Source organism: Chiloscyllium plagiosum, chromosome 25 (assembly GCF_004010195.1).
Source record: "Chiloscyllium plagiosum isolate BGI_BamShark_2017 chromosome 25, ASM401019v2, whole genome shotgun sequence".
In the NCBI taxonomy this organism is placed as follows: domain Eukaryota; kingdom Metazoa; phylum Chordata; class Chondrichthyes; order Orectolobiformes; family Hemiscylliidae; genus Chiloscyllium; species Chiloscyllium plagiosum.
Genome location: NC_057734.1, coordinates 39,533,520 through 39,550,184, shown reverse-complemented (window position 1 = coordinate 39,550,184; position 16,665 = coordinate 39,533,520). Strand labels below are relative to the sequence as shown.

The following is a 16,665-nucleotide window of genomic DNA, read 5'->3' as shown; positions in this document are numbered from 1 at the left end:
CCTACATTTGTTGTTCTATATATAATACCAAACTTGCATCTGAAGACAATAAAGGGGATCACTGGTGTGTAACCGTTTTGATTTATAATGGTTGTAGAACTAACTAGTACCAAGTAAGATTGTTGTGGTTGTTGGACACCAATCATCTCAACTCCAGGGAACCACAGCAGGAGTTCCTCATGACACCAATGAGGACCAATCACCATTTTCAACTGCTTTATTTTTCCATCCATTGTAAAGACAGAAGTGGGGATGTTCACTGATGATTGTCGATGAAACATAGGCAATGTATTCGATACTGAAGAAGCCTTTGCCCCTTGCAACATCAAGGATCAGGTTGAAAAATGGCAATTAACATTCATTCTACATAAGCCAGCCAACGACCACTTCCAAACCAACCAAGACTGATTACCTTCAACAACAAAAAGCACTGGAGAGAAACTCAGAAAGATTGACAATACCCGTGGAGAGAGAAACAGAGTTAACATTTTGAGTTCTGAGGACAAGTCTTTGCTGGACTTGAAACATTAACTCTCTCTCCACAAATGCAGCCAGACCAGCTGGGTAACAGATTTCCAGCATCCACGGCATTTTGCCTTCTCTTTGTGTATTTCCTTGACGTGCAATAGTATTACATTTGCCCAATTCCCACCGATCTACATCCAGGGGGTTACTGTTGAAGTACTCTGCCTAAATGAATATCAATGAATGAACAAAATAAACAAATAAATAAATAACATAGAAATCAAATTCTCATTTGAAAAACTACTAGTGAATCTGCTTTGTCAATTTTCTGACAGAGCATTCCAGCTCATTGCAAATTACTGTTTTTTAAAAGAAAACTTCCCATCCTCTCCTGGCTACTTTACCAATTATTTTGCATATCTGTGCTATTTTGGTGAACAGTTAGTCATCATGTTTTACTGCGGTTTTATACATTGTGGTTACAAGAGTAGCTCAGAGTCAGTGACACACCTGACAAGAGAATCCAAAGACTTTCCACTGTTTGCCACAAAGCATTTAGGAGTGTGAAAGAATTCTCTCCAGCCTGGATGAGTGTAACTCCAACAACACTCAAGAATTTTCGACACCATCCAGATCAACTAACTTGCTTGACTGACATTTCACCCTGTTTCTTAAACATTCACTCCATCCAACACCAGCAGCATGTGGCTACAAAATACACCATTTACAAGTTGAACTGCTGCCTCCTTGTCAAGGTGCCTTCAATATTACATTCTCACTCTATGATCTCTACAAACTTGTGCAAGGGCTGTCAGCACATACATACATTGTCAATTACAAGTTCCCATCCAAACCACAGGTGTAGAAGGGGTTAATGCTCTGAAAAGTGGTGGAAACAAAAACATATCTGGTTTACAGTGGGTTTAAGAAGGACACTGTTTAGGTGAGCTGAAATCAGTGCATGGATAGGGTAAACGGACAAGGTTTTTTCCCTGGATGGGGGAGTCCAGAATAGAAGGCATAGGTTTAGGGTGAGAGGGGAAAGATTTAAAAGGGACCTTCAGGGCAACTTTTTCATGCACAGGGTGGTGTGTGTATAGAATGAGCTGCCAGAGGAAGTGGTGGAGGCTGGTACAATTACAATATTTCAAAGGCATCTGGATGGGTATATGAATTGAAAATGTTTGGACGAATATGGGCCAAGTGCTGGCAAATGGGACTAGATTAGGTTAGGATATCTGGTCAGCATGGTCAGGTTGGTCCAAAGGTGTACCCGACCAAGCTGACTCAATACTCCAATTGGGGTAATACACAAATGTTGAGACATCATAGAGTCATAGAGAAGTACAGCATGGAAACAGACCCTTCTGTCCAACCCGTCCATGCCGACCAGATATCCCAACCCAATCTAGTCCCACCTGCCACCTGCCAGCACCCGGCCCATATCCCTCCAAACCCTTCCTATTCATATACCCATCCAAATGCCTTTTAAATGTTGCAATTGTACCACTTCCTCTGGCAGCTCATTCCATACTCATACCACCCTCTGTGTGAAAATGTTGTCCCTTAGGTCTTTTTTATATCTTTCCCCTCTCGCTCTAAACCTATGCCCTCTAGTTTAGGGAAGGGAAAAGACTTTGTCTATTTATCCTTTCCATGCTCCTCATAATTTTGTAAACCTCCATAAGGTCACCTCTCAGCCTCCGACGCTCCAGTGAAAACAGCCTCAGCCTATTCAACCTCTCCCTATAGCTCAAATCCTCCAACCTTGGCAACATCCTTGTAAATCTTTTCTGAACCATTTCCAGTTTCACAACATCTTTCCAATAGGAAGGAGACCAGAATTGCATGCAATATTCTAACAGTGGCCTAACCAATGTCCTGTACAGCCGCAACATGACCTCCCAACTCCTGTACTCAGTACTCTGACCAATAAACAAAAGCATACTAAACGCCTTCTTCACTATCATATCTATCTGTGACTCCACTTTCAAGGAGCTATGAACCTGCACTCCAAGGTCTCTTTGTTCAGCAACACTCCCTAGGACTTTAACATTAAGTGTATACATCCTGCTGAGATTTGCTTTCCCAAAATGCAGCACCTCGCAATTATCTGAATTAAACTCCATCTGCCATTTCTTAGCCCATTGGCCCGTCTGATCAAGATCCTGTTATAATCTGAGGTAACCCTCTTCGCTGTCCACTACACCTCCAATTTTGGTGTCATCTGCAAACTTACTAACTGTACCTCTTATGCTCGCATCCAAATCATTTATGTAAATGACAAAAAGTAGAGGACCCAGCACCGATCCTTGTGGCTCTTCAATGGTCACAGGCCTTCAGTCTGAAAAACAATCCTCCACCACCACCCTTTGAGCCAGTTCTGTATCCAAATGGCTAGGTCTCCCTGTGTTCCGTGAGATCTAACTTTGCTAATCAGTCTCCCATGGGGAATCTTGTCGAATGTCTTACTGAAATCCATATAGATCACATCTTTTGCCATTGTTGTGAGTTGGGATCTAGAGGAAGTCCTGACATGCACACACATGCATGTGTACAGATGGGAAACTTAAACTCAGAGGTCAGGGATACACTGCCTGGACCCTCTGTTATAGCCTCTAATATTGACAGTGCAATCGATGACTTGGGTTAGACAACCTCAATCTGCCCAGAACATTACACCAGCACACCTAAAACTTTTAAATACAGAGATTTGAGGGGGAAATGTTTGATATTGAAAGCAGTTGGAAAGATCTTCGGCTTATACAAAATATATTTAAAAGCAAACCTGCAGAACAATCAGTGCTGACGTCCCAGTACAACCCATGGACAAAACCAACGTCGTCTACAAAATTTCATGCAAGGACTGCCACAAACACTACGTAGGACAAACAGGAAGAAAGTTAGCCACCAGGATACACGAACACCAGCTAGCCACAAAAAGACACGACCCTCTCTCCCTCGTAGCCCTATACACGGAGGAAAAAAACCACCATTTTGAGTGGGACAACACATCTATCCTGGGACAGGCTAAGCAAAGACATGCCACAGAATTCCTAGAGGCCTGGCACTCCAACCACAACGCCATAAACAAACACATAGATCTAGATACCATCTATCAACCCCTCAGAAAACGAACAGGAAATGACATCACCACAAACACCAGGAACCCCATCCAGGACAAACATATAAATAGAAAGTAGGAGACAACAGCTTCGCTTCACTTGGAGGTCGCCACTGATGATGTTACCTAGCTTGGTAATGAAACGTCTGGATATCAAACCTACAGCTCAGTGAGCAAACCTACACCCTAAACCTCAACCTGAGCTACAAACCTTCACAAACCTTGCACCAAGGTTAACTCTTCAAAATTTTCCAACAATTTAGTTTGGCATAATTTAAGAAATTCATGCTAACTCCTCCAAATCACCTCACATTTTTCCACATGACTATTAATTCTAACCTGAATATTTTTTTCCAGAAGGTCTGCCAGCACCAAAGTTAAGCTCACAGTCTAATGAACTTTCAATGCATCCTCTCAGGTGAGTATGCGCTTGCTCAGGTCAGGATGTTAAAACTGTACACTGTACTCCAGAGGTGAGGTCTCACCTAGACGTGATACAATTGTGGTCAGTCTGGTGGTAATTTTAGTTTCTGGATACATAACGTAATAAGATTTATCAACACAATCTTAGCACTTGACAACAAAAAAAAACAAAACCAGTTGATTATGTCGTCATCAAATACAATTTCCGGCAATGCTCATTATAAACATGATCATTCAAAGTGTCAGTGTCATCAATGAGTCAGATTTAGTATTTGGATAAATTCCTTGAAAGTGTTAATTAAAGTTTCTAAATTTTGGAAACATTAAAAGCTGATGTTGCACATACATGTTTAGTAGACAGTGTTATAAATGTTCTGCTGAGGGCTACAATCCTAAGCAGCACCTTAAGCAGCCACAGTCAGCAACAATTTAACACACCACACAATGAAGAAAGGAGATGCAAGCCTACACTTGTAATTTATCAATCTTGAGATTTAGCTTGCTATTTTGTTTAACCTTACAACCATACATCCTATCAAGAAGCCATTTATGCCTGTGCCAGCTCATTCCATCATAGAATGGTTTCAATTCTGCAAAAGCAATTCACCTAATCCTGCTGTACCTGCATCTACCATTTTCTCTGGCAATTCATTCCACATATGAACCACTCTCTGTGTGAAGATATTGCCCCTCAGATCCCTCGTCAATCTTTTTCCTCTCACCCTAAAAATATGACATCTAGTTTTGAACTCACCCACCCGAGGGAAAAGTCCTTTGCTTTTCACCTTATCTATGCCCCTTATGATTTTATAAACCTCTATAAGGTGAACCCTCAACCTCCTGTGCTCCAGTGAAAAAAGTCCCAGCCTATCCAGCCTCTTCTTATAACTCAAACCCTCCAGTCCAGGCAATATCCAGGTGAATTCTTTCTGAACCCCCTCCAATTTAATAATATCCTTCCAATAACAGGGTGGGAGAAATGTACACACCACTCCATAAGTGGCCTCAGCAATGTCCTATTCAACCTCAACGTGAGGTCCCAACTCCTTTACTCAGTGGTCTGAGTAATGAAGGCAAGTGTGCTAAACACTTCTTAACTACCCTGTTTGCCTGTGATGCAGTTTTCAGGAACTATGTACCTGAATCCCTTGGTCTCTCTATTCTACAACACCACCCACACTGTGTAAATCCTGTCCCAGTTTGTTTTACCAAAATGCAATACCTTGCATTTATCCAAATTAAACTCCATCTGTCACTTCTCAGCCCATTGGCCCAATTGATTAAGATCCCTTTGTAATCTTAAATAACCTCCTTCCCTGTCCACTATACCACAATTTTGATCTGCAAACTTACTAACCATGCCTCCTATATTCTCATCCAAATCATTTATATAAAAATTAAGGGAATTTCTGCAGAATCCCTGCAGAAGGCTGCTGGTCACAGGCTTCCAGTTCGTAAAAGAACCCTCTATCTCCAACCCTCAAACCAATTTTGTGTCCAATTGGCTAGCGCTCTCATACCCATGTGACCTAACTTTACTAATCAGTCTGGGACCTTTTGGAACCTTGTCAAAGACTTTACTAAAGTCAATGTAGATACCTTCTATCAGGTTGACATCATCAATCTCTTTTGTTATATCCTCAGAAAACTCCATCAAGCTTGAGAGACACAATTTCCTATGCACAAAGTCATGCTGATTATTCATAATCAGTCTGTGCCTTTCCAAAGCATGTCTTTCAGAATCCCCATTAGTGATGTCAAACTCACTGGTCTATAATTCCCAGGCTTTTGATTACAGCCTTTCTTGAATAAAGGCACAAATTTGCTACCTTCCAGTCCTCTGGCACCTCACCTATGGCTGTAGATGATAAAAATATCTCTGCTAGAGGCCTCACAATTTCTTCCCTAACTTCCCACAACATCCTGGGATACACTTGATCAGTCCCAGAGATTTATCCACCCTTATGTTTATTGTCCACATTCTGTAATGTGGCCTGTTTTCAAGCCATCAATATTATTTCTCTGAATTCCCTTAATTTTTATGTATTTCTGTAGCCTCCATGTCTTTCTCCACAGTAAAATCTGATGCAAAATATTTGTTTAGTATCTCTCCCATTGCCTGTGGTTCCACACATAGATGATCTTGTTGATCTTTATTCTCTCCCTAGTTATTCTTTTGCTCTTAATGTATTTGTAGAATCCCTTTGGATTATCCTTAACCTTACCTGCCAAGGCTATCTCATATCTCCTTTCTCCCTTCCTGATTTCCCTGTTAAGAATGCCCCCACACTCCTTATATTCTTCAAGAGAGTCACATTATCCCAGTTGTCTAAACCTAACCTCTTACCCTTCCAGTACAGTTACAAGACTGGCATCTACACGACAGTGTGGAAAATTTCACAGGAAAATATCCTGTATGCAAAAACCAGGACAAATCCAACCTGGCCATTTACAACCCCATCGGTAAAGTGTTGGAAAGTGTAATCAATAGTGCTATTATGCAACACCTGCTCAGCAATAACCTGCTCACTGACACTCAGTTTGGGTTCCACTTGGGCTACCCAGCTCCTGACCTCATTACAGCCTTGGTTCCATGTGGATAAGAGAGAACATAGAACATTACAGCGCAATATAGGCCTTTCAGCCCTTGATGTTGCGCCAACTCGTGGAACCAATCTGAAGCCCACCTAACCTACATTATTCCACTCTCGTCCACATCGGGCCCCAACAGAGAAGGCCACATCGGGCCCCAATATAGAAGATGCCACATCGGGTGTGGCCACCCGATGTGACCTCCTCTATATTGGGGAGACAGGCCGCCTACTTGCGGAACGTTTCAGAGAACACCTCTGGGACACCCGGACCAACCAACCCAACCACCCCGTAGCCCAACACTTTAACTCCCTCTCCCACTCCACCAAGGACATGCAGGTCCTTGGACTCCTCCATCGCCAGACCATGGCAACACGACGGTTGGAGGAAGAGCGCCTCATCTCCTGCCTGGGAACCCTCCAACCACAAGGGATGAACTCAGATTTCTCCAGTTTCCTCATTTCCCCTCCCCCCACCTTGTCTCAGTCAAATCCCTCGAACTCAGCACCGCCTTCTTAACCTGCAATCTTCTTCCTGACCTCTCCGCCCCCACCCCACTCCGGCCTATCACCCTCACCTTGACCTCCCTCCACCTATCGCAATTCCAACGCCCCTCCCCCAAGTCCCTCCTCCCTATCTTTTATCTTAGCCTGCTGGACACACTTTCCTCATTCCTGAAGAAGGGCTTATGCCCGAAACGTCGATTCTCCTGTTCCTTGGATGCTGCCTGACCTGCTGCGCTTTTCCAGCAACACATTTTCAGCTCTTACTACTCTCCGAGTAAAGAAACTACCTCTGACATCTGTCCTATATCGATCACCCCTCAATTTAAAGCTATGTCTCCTCGTGCTAGCCATCATCATCCAAGGAAAAAGTCTCTCACTGTCCACCCTATTTAACCCTCTGATTATCTTATATGTCTCAAGTCACCTCTCAACCTTCTTCTCTCCAATGAAAACAGCCTCAGGTGCCTCAGCTTTTTCTTGTAAGACCTTCCCTCCATAACAGACAACATCCTAGTAAATCTCCTCTGAACCCTTTCCAAAGCTTCCACATCTTTCCTATAATGCGGTGACCAGAACTGTATGCAATACTCCAAATGTGGCCGCACCAGAGTTTTGTACAGCTGCAGCATTACTTCACGGTTCCAAAACTCAATCTCTCTACCAATAAAAGATAACACACCGTATGAATTCTTAACAACCCTATCGACCTGGGTGGCAACTTTCAAGGATCTACATATCTGAACACTGAGATCTCTCTGCTCATCTACACTACCAAGAATCTGACCATTAGCCCAGTACTCTGCATTCCTGTTACTCCTTCCAAAGTGAATCACCTCACACTTTCCTGTATTAAACTCCATTTGCCACCTCTGCAGCTTATCTAGGTCTCTCTGTAACCTACAATATCCTTTGTCACTATCCACAACTCTATCGACCTTAGTGTCATCCGCAAATTTACTAACCCATCCTTCCATGCCCTTATCCAGGTCATTTATAAAAATGACAAACAACAGTGGACCCAAAACGGATCCTTGCCGTACCCCACTAGTAACTGAACTCCAGGATGAATATTTCCCATCAACCACCACCCTCTGTCTTCTCTCAGCGAGCCAATTTCTGAACCAAACCATTAAATCACCCTCAAGCCCATGCCTCCATATTTTGTGCAATAGCCTACCATGGGGAATCTTATCAAACATCTTACTGAAATCCAAAACACCACATCAATTGCTTCACCCTCATCCACTTGTTTGGTCACATTCTCAAAGAACTCAATAAGGTTTGTGAGGCATGACCTACCCTTCACCATGTTGACTATCCCTAATCAACTTATTCCTTTCTAGATTATTATAAATCCTATCTCTTATAACCCTTTCCAACACTTTACCCACAACCAAAGTAAGGCTCATAGGTCTATAATTTCCAGGGTTGTCTCTACTCCCTTCTTGAACAAGGGAACAACATTTGCTATCCTCCAGTCTTCCGGCCCTATTCCTGTAGACAATGACAAAATAAAGATCAAAGCCAAAGGCTTGGCAATCGCTTTCCTGGCTTCCCCGAGAATCCTAGAATAAATCCCATCCAGTCCAGGGGATTTATTTATTTTTACACTTTCCAGAATTGCTAACATCTCCTCCTTAGTCACCTCAATCCCATCTAGGCCAGTAGCCTGTATCTCAGAGCAGAATTTCAGAGGGAAAGTGAGAGGGACAGCCTTTGACATCAAGGTCTCTTTCGAGAGTGGTATCAAGGAGCCCTAGCAAAACTGGAAAAAATGGGTATCCAGGGGCAAACTCTCTGTTGGTTGGAGTCACAGGAAAATTGGAACAGGAATAGGCCATTCAGTTTCTCTAGCCTGTTCCACCATTCAATGATCTATGTCCTAAATCCATAGACTTGTCTTTGACCCAGATCCTGTAATACCTTTGCTTAACAATAGTTTATCAATCTCAGATTTAAGATTAACAACTGATCGAGCATCCACTGCTGTTTGTGGAAGAGAATTCCAAATATCTGTTATCCTTTGCTTCACAACATCTCTACTGAATGGCTGGCCCTAATTTTCGCACTATGCATCGAGTTCTAGAATCCCCAATTAATGTAAATAATTCATCTTTATCTACCCTGTCTTTTCCTGTTAATATCTTGAAGAGTTTCATCAGATCACCCCTTAACGTTCTGAAGTCTAGAGAAAAGAGGCCTAATTTGTATAATCTCTCCTCATAACTTAACCTCTAAAGTTCAGGTGTCATTCCTGTAAACCTGCCTGCAAGGCCAATTTATCCTTCCTCGGGTATGGTGCCCAGATCTGCTTACAGGACTTCAAGTGGGGTCTAACCAGGGTTTTGTACAACTGCACCATAACATCTGCACCCTTGTACTCTAAGCCTCTACATATAAAGGCCAACAGTTCATTCGTCTTTCATGATTATTTTCTGTAGTTGGTTGTGACATTTTAAAGATTTATGTACCCAAACACCCAAGGGTCTTTGGACAACCACTGTATTTGACTCCATACTATCTGGAAAGTACCCTGATCGATCCTTTCTTGGCCCAAAATGGATAACCTCATACTTGCTTACACTGAATTCCATCTGCCACAGTCCTGCCAACTCACTTAGCATTGAGCTGTGAGGATGAATGGCTTGTTTCTGTTCTGTGAATTCAATGTAATTCTATGGTTGTTCGAAGAAATCCTATCATTTGACTGTTAACAGTACAACGTGAGACCTACTCGTGTATGTCAGAAGGATTCTCGGCAGTAAACACATTTCAAAATTACCCCTGTCTTGGTCTATGTACTGCTTAAACCCTCATCCACGTCTCAATTATCTCCAGCTTTGGCTACAGCAACCCATTCCTGCTTATCTACCACAATCTATACTACTTAAACTTGAGATCATCCAAACTCTACTGCCTTTGTGTCCTAACTTGGAAAAAGTACTCTTTGCTACCTTCTCCCCAGCACCCTTCCCCCCACTTATCTCTCCACCCTGCAGGCTCCCTGCCTCCATTCCTGATGAAGAGCTTATACCTGAAACGTCGATTTTCCTGCTCCTCGGATGCTGCCTGACCTGCTGTGCTTTTCCAGCACCACTCTGATCTAAACTCTGGTTTCCAGCATCTGTAGTCCTCACTTTCGCCTTAGAAAAAGTTCTGTTTCACTCTTCCCCCTTTGCTCGCTGACCTGCACTAACTCCCAGTCAGGCAACATCTTGATTTGAAAAATTCTCAGCCTTGTTTTCAAATCCCTCCGTGGCCTCGCCCCTTCCTTATCTTAAAGGCGCTATAGTAGTATAAAATGTTGTGGTTACAGTTTTGAGTTTGCCGTTTTTAGATTGTGAACTTACGGGACCACCTGATGAACCTGAGAGTTTTCCTGATATTCTTGACACTGTAATAGGGGAGTCCAAAACTGGAGGGTGTAGGTTTAGAGTGAGAGGGGAAAAATTTGAAATCCACCTCAAGAAGCCACTTTTTCATGCAGAGGGTGGTGGTGCATGTGTGGAATGAGCTGCCAGAGGAAGCGGTGGAGGCTGGTTCTATTACAACATTTAAATAGGAAGGCTTTAGAGGGATTTGGGCCAAGTGCTGGCAAATGGGACTGGATTAGTTTAGGATATCTGGACAAGTTGGACCCAAAGGTTTAATTCCGTGCTGTACATCTCTATGACTCTACCACCAAGATTCTAATTATCTATGTATTTTTTAAAAAGTTAACATTTGTGGTCTTTACTTTTTAGCGTGAATACGATCATGCATTTATGACCAGGATTGCAACCTATTATATTCCGCACTGATGCGGAAGTTCCTGGCAAAGGAACACGCTGAGAAAAATCGGAAAGCAGCACTCAATACAAACTTTACATTTTTGTACAGTAGGTGGCATAACAGATGGCAGCCAAATGGAACTTTTGCTTTATATAGTGGGATAGAGTTAAAAATGCTCCCCCTGTAAGGGCTGTACATAATTCATGTTTCAGCAGTCAGCTAAATCTAATTTTGCGCTGGCTAATTTGAACTGGCAGAACATGCCTAGATCTGTGCAGCAAACATTCCAACGAGTCATCACATGATCCAGGAGAACAGGAAGTTGGAAACCAGAAATCCTTTATTTCAGGGCAAAGTGCACGACACCTAACTTCCCTATCTCAAACTTCTAAGGGATACCTTAAATGCTTGCGTGCCTGGAGGAGGGTGCTGTTCTGTGTACTGTACTTTTGTTACACTGTTAATTACGTCTAGTTGATTTAAGACTCCCTCATCAGGAAGAACTCTCTGGACTGCCGGTTGTTTCAATTAGCCTTCAGTGCGCTGCTGCTGACTTATCATGAATGGATTAAATTTACTTCAATATGGGGAGTGACAGAAGATAGATTTAACAGCAATGGTAAGAGTACTGGACATTGTTGCAGTAATGCGTCATAAAGAATGAACGAGCGTAGTACACTGAATATGTTTGAATGAATTGCTTTTTAAAAAAGTTACATTGAGTTAGAAGTGGCTTCCAACCCAGAAGCGATTGCCATTTCCCAAACCTTTGTCCCTACTGTGACTCATTTTCAAGACTTGAAAACTGCCATGACCCCTCGGTGAGAATTGTGAGGAAGGGAGGTGGGAAGATGATGGTCCACAGTTTTGATAACCCTGATACTGAGACAGGGAGCATACACTGTCATCAAACATAGAACAGTACAGCAGAGGAACAGGACCATTGGCCCATCTTCTCTGTGCTGACCATGATGCCATTTTAAACTAATCCCCTCTGCCTGCACATGCTCTGTATCCCTCTATGTCCTGCCTGTACATGTGTCTGTTCAAATGCCTTTTAAATGTTGCTAACATATTTGCTTCTCCCACATGGCAGCATGTTCAGGCACCTACCACCTTCTACATAAAGAAAAACCAACCTTGCACATCTCCTTTAAACCTTTCCCTTATGCATGTTCTCCCACAAACTTACTCTTATGTAAGTTTATGATCCCCCTCTTATTCAATGTCTTTGTCCTCTTCCTCCTTTGTTGAAATCTAAACTGCTCCCAGTCCTCAAGTCTACTGCGTTTTGTGGGCAATTTGTATGTTCCTTTCATGAATATAAACTATCTTTAATTTCCCTTATTAGCCATGGTCGGGATATATTTTGCGTTTTATTTTTGTGCTAGACAGGACTGAACAATTGTTGCAGTTCCTTCACATGCTTGTTAAATTTCCTCCATTACCTCTCCTTTAAGTAATGTTCCCCAATTTATCTTGGGCAGGTTGCGCGTCATACCATTATAGTTTTATACCATCATACAAATCTTCTCAAAACTCGCTCATACTTTCCTTTATTTAAGATTCAGTACTCTGAGTTCAGAACCAACTGCGACACTGCCCACCTTCATGAAAATTTCTATCATATTATGGTCACTCTCCCCTAAGGGACCCTGCAGACCTAGATTACCAATTATCCCCTTTTAATTACACAATACCAGTCTAGGATGACCTGTTTTCTAGTTGGTTCCGCAATACATTGATCTTGAAATCTATCCTATGTTCCAGGAATTTCTTCCTCTACGGCGATGTATTCAACATAGAAGCTAGTGAAGTAAGTACATGTGTTTGGAAAGGCAAGGACTAATTAGAGATAGTCAACATGGCTTTGTGTGTGGGAGATTGTCTCACCAACTTGATTGAGTTTTTTGAAGAGCAGCGGTGGACTTCAGTAAGGCATTCGACGAGGTTCCCCATGGTTGGCAAGGTTGGATCACATGGAATACAGGGAGAACTATCCATTTGGATAGAAAACTGGCTCAAAGGTAGAAGACAGAGGATGTTGGTGGAGGGTTATTTTTCAGGCTGGAGGCCTGTGACCAGTGGAGTGCCACAAGGATCGGTGCTGGGCCCACTACTTTTTGTCATTTATATAAATGACTTGGATATGAGCATAAGAGGTAGAGTTAGTAAGTTTGCAGATGACATCAAAATTGGAGGTATAGTGGACAGCAAAGGAGGTTACCTCTTATTACAACGGGATCTTGATCAGATGGACCAATGGGCTGAGGAGTGGCAGATGGAGTTTAATTTAGATAAATGCGAGGTACTGCATTTTGGGAAAGCAAATCTTAGCAGGGCTTATACACTTAATGGTAAGGGCCTCGGGAGTGTTGCTGAACAAAGAGACCTTGGAGTGCAGGTTCATAGCTCCTTGAAAATGGAGTCACAGGTAGACAGGATAGTGAAGAAGGCGTTTGGTATGCTTTCCTTTATTGGTGAGAGTATTGAGTACAGGAGTTGGGAGGCCATATTGCAGCTGTACAGGACATTGGTTTGGCCACTTTGGAAAATGTGTGCAGTTCTGGTCTCCTTCCTATCGGAAAGATGTTGTGAAACTTGAAAGGCTTCAGAAAAGATTTACAACGATGGAGGAATTGAGCTATAGGGAGAGGCTGAATAGGCTGGGGCTGTTTTCCCTGGAGCGTCAGAGGCTGAGGGGTGACCTTAAAGACGTTTATAAAATTGAGAGGCATAAATAGACAAAATCTTTTCCCTGGGTGGGGAAGTCCGGAACGAGAGGGCATAGGTTTAGGGTGAGAGGGGAAAGATATAAAAGAGACCTTGGGGCAACCTTTTCACACAGAGGGTGGTACATGTATGGAATGAGCTGCCAGAGGAAGTGATAGAGGCTTGTATAATTGCAAGATTTAAAAGACATCTGGATGGGTATATGAATCAGAAGGGTTTGGAGGGATATGGGCCGGATGTTGGCAAGTGGGACTAGATTAGGTTGGGATATCTGGTCGGCATGGACGCGTTGGACTGAAGGGTCTGTTTCCATGCTGTACATCTCTATGACTCTAAGTTAGTGAAGCTTTTATTGATTCTTTCAAAACATTTTGTGCTGCAGCTTAAAAGATGATTTTAAACGCAATATAGAGGAATCTCGATTATCTGAAGGACACGGGTGGGGAGTATTTCATTCAGTTAATCGAATTCCGGATAATTGAATGCCGGATAATGTAGTCTAGCCAAGCATCGGGACCTAGCAATCTTACTGGATAATGCAATATTTGGATAATTGAATGCCAGATAATCGAGGTTCCTCTGTAAATGTTGAAGTGGATTTTTAATGTTTATTCTTGCGTGGGACATGGGCCTTGCTGGCAAGACTGGTATTTGTTGCCTGTCCCTCTTGAATTGAGTGATTTGCTTGGCTATAATAGAGGGTAACTAATAGTCCATTACATTGTTGTGTGTCTTGAATCATACGTAAGTCAGTTTGGGTAAGGACATCAGACTTCTCTCCCTAAACATAAGTGAACAAAATGGGTTTTTATGACAATCACGAATGGTTTCATAGTCACAACTAGTTTTTAGTTCTAGACTTATTTAATTGAATTTAAATGCTAAAAGCTGATATGGTTGGGATTTAGACACATGGACCCAAAGCATTTGCCTCTGAACTGTGCTGCTCTTGACTGGATTTTTCCAGAATTATGAATCTCTTCATCATTAAACAAAAATGAGGGGAATCATTTGGTGTTTTGTTTTTTTTGCAGAATTATGTCAGACTTGTTCCTGTTGCTGAAATGATGTCATCATGGAAGATTCTAGTCAAACGGATCATCTACCCATGTAGGTTCTAACAATTTTAAAAGCACAAGATGGAGTCAAAGGAGGCAAGTAAGACATTTAAATATAGGTAATTCTTCTTTGAATTGCAAAGGAAGCATGTCAGTAGTTGTGACAATTAGGCTATTAATTATGGATTAGTTATGGTCAGACAGTACAATTATGGGAGTCTTTGCAAGTGGAACACCTGGAACATTCCAACATACAGGATGTTGGTAACTCCTGAACTCCTGCCAACGTCAATGTGCTACACAATGTTCTGATCATTTCAAGGTTACATCCTACAGCTTTGGAACATAGAAACTATTCAGCCTCTCAAGTCTATTCTTCCACTCTATTGGATCATGGTTTATTTGTATCTTAAGCCCATCTCCTCACGTTTGGTTCTGTAACCCAAAATACTCAGACCTAACAAACATCTATCAATCTCTGTTTCAAAGTTTTCAGTTGGGCAGTGAGTTCCCGGTTTCCTCTATCCTTAATGTGGCACGGTGGCTCACTGGTTAGCATTGCTGCCTCACCATACCAGGGATTGGGTCCAATCCACCCTTGGGCAACTGTCTATGTGAAGTTTGCGCATTCTCCCTGTGTCTGTATAGGTTTGCTCTGAATGCTGTGGTTTCCTCTCATAGTCTAAAGATGTGCAGGTTAGGTGGATTGACCCTGCTAAATATTTTTAGTTCATTCGTGGAAATGAAGGTGTCCCTGGCTAGAAAGCTTTTACTCTGATCCCTAATTGCCTAGATGGCAGTTGAGCATCAACCACATTGCTGTGGGTCTGGAATTACATGTAGGCCAGACCAGGTAAGGATGGCAGATTTCCTTCCCTAAAGAACATTAGTGAACCAGATGGGCAATAGATTTATAGTTCGTCATCAGAATCTTAATTGCAGATACTTATTGAATTCGAATTCCACCATCTGCTCTGGCAGGATCTGAACCCAGGTCCCCCGAACATTATCTGGATCTCTGGAATAACAGTCCAGCAATAATATCACTAGGTCATAGTGTCCAGGAATGTGTAGGCAAGGTGGATTAGCCATGGGAAATGCAAGTTTACAAGAATAGGGGTGGGGCTGTGGGTAGGTCTGGGTGAAATGCTCTTTGTAGGGTCAGTGTGGACTCGATGGCTGAATAGCCTGCTTCCACGCTTTAGGGATTTTGAGAGGCACTTCCAGTCCACACCTGAATGGCCTCACTCCGATATTCAGGTTCTGCCCACTGTGGTTGACATCCAAGTCCCAGAGGATATAGTTTCCTGTAAATTCACAACGCAACCCTTGATCAAAAAATTTGGCCTGCGGTTTTCAGCATCAAATTAGTGTCGAGATTAGATTGGTGCTGGAAAAGCACAGGAGGTCAGGCAGCGCGGAGGAACAGGAAAATCGCCCTTTGCCCGAAACGTCAATTTTCCTGCTCCTCGGATGCTGCCCGACATGCTATGCTTTTCCAGCACCGCTCGAATCTAAACTCTGTTTCCAGCATCTGCAGTCCTCACTTTTGCCTAGCACCAAGTTAATGACTCGTCGTTGTATAATCTCTGAAAAGCTGCAAAGCCGAATCTTCAAACCTCCCCATTGACTGAACCAATGATTTGAATTGGAAGATCAGAGGTTAGTTCATGAGAAAATAATGCACAGATGCTCACCTTTCTCCAAAACATTTTCATAAATCAAAGTTGTGGTGAGAGGATAGGAAGACCTTCTGGTGAATTGGAGTCATAGAGTCATAGAGATGTACAGCATGGAAACAGACCCTTCGGTCAAACCCGTCTATGCCGACCAGATATCCCATCCCAATCTAGTCCCACCTGCCAGCACCTGGCCCATATCTCTCCAAACCCTTCCTATTCATATATCCATCCAAATGCCTCTTAAATGTTGCAATTGTACCAGCCTCCACCACATCCTCTGGCAGCTCATTCCATACACGTACCACCCTCTG

The 16,665-nt window shown here is 42.7% G+C and overlaps 1 protein-coding gene across 6 annotated transcripts in view; it reads left to right on the top strand.

Moving 5' to 3' along the window:
* Positions 1-11,090: 11,090 nt before the first annotated feature.
* Positions 11,091-16,665, top strand: part of LOC122562764 (synergin gamma-like) — a 29,165-nt gene continuing 23,590 nt past the window's right edge. For 2 of the 6 annotated variants that reach the window (XM_043715925.1, XM_043715920.1), the window contains exons 1-2: positions 11,100-11,500; positions 14,649-14,768. In XM_043715925.1, coding sequence (XP_043571860.1) covers positions 14,754-14,768 — 15 coding nt within the window. In that variant the 5' untranslated portion in view covers positions 11,100-11,500; positions 14,649-14,753. Of the gene's footprint in view, positions 11,501-12,651; positions 12,698-14,648; positions 14,773-16,665 lie in introns of all 6 variants that reach the window. The other 4 variants (XM_043715921.1, XM_043715927.1, XM_043715926.1 and 1 more) reach the window with 4 other exon arrangements.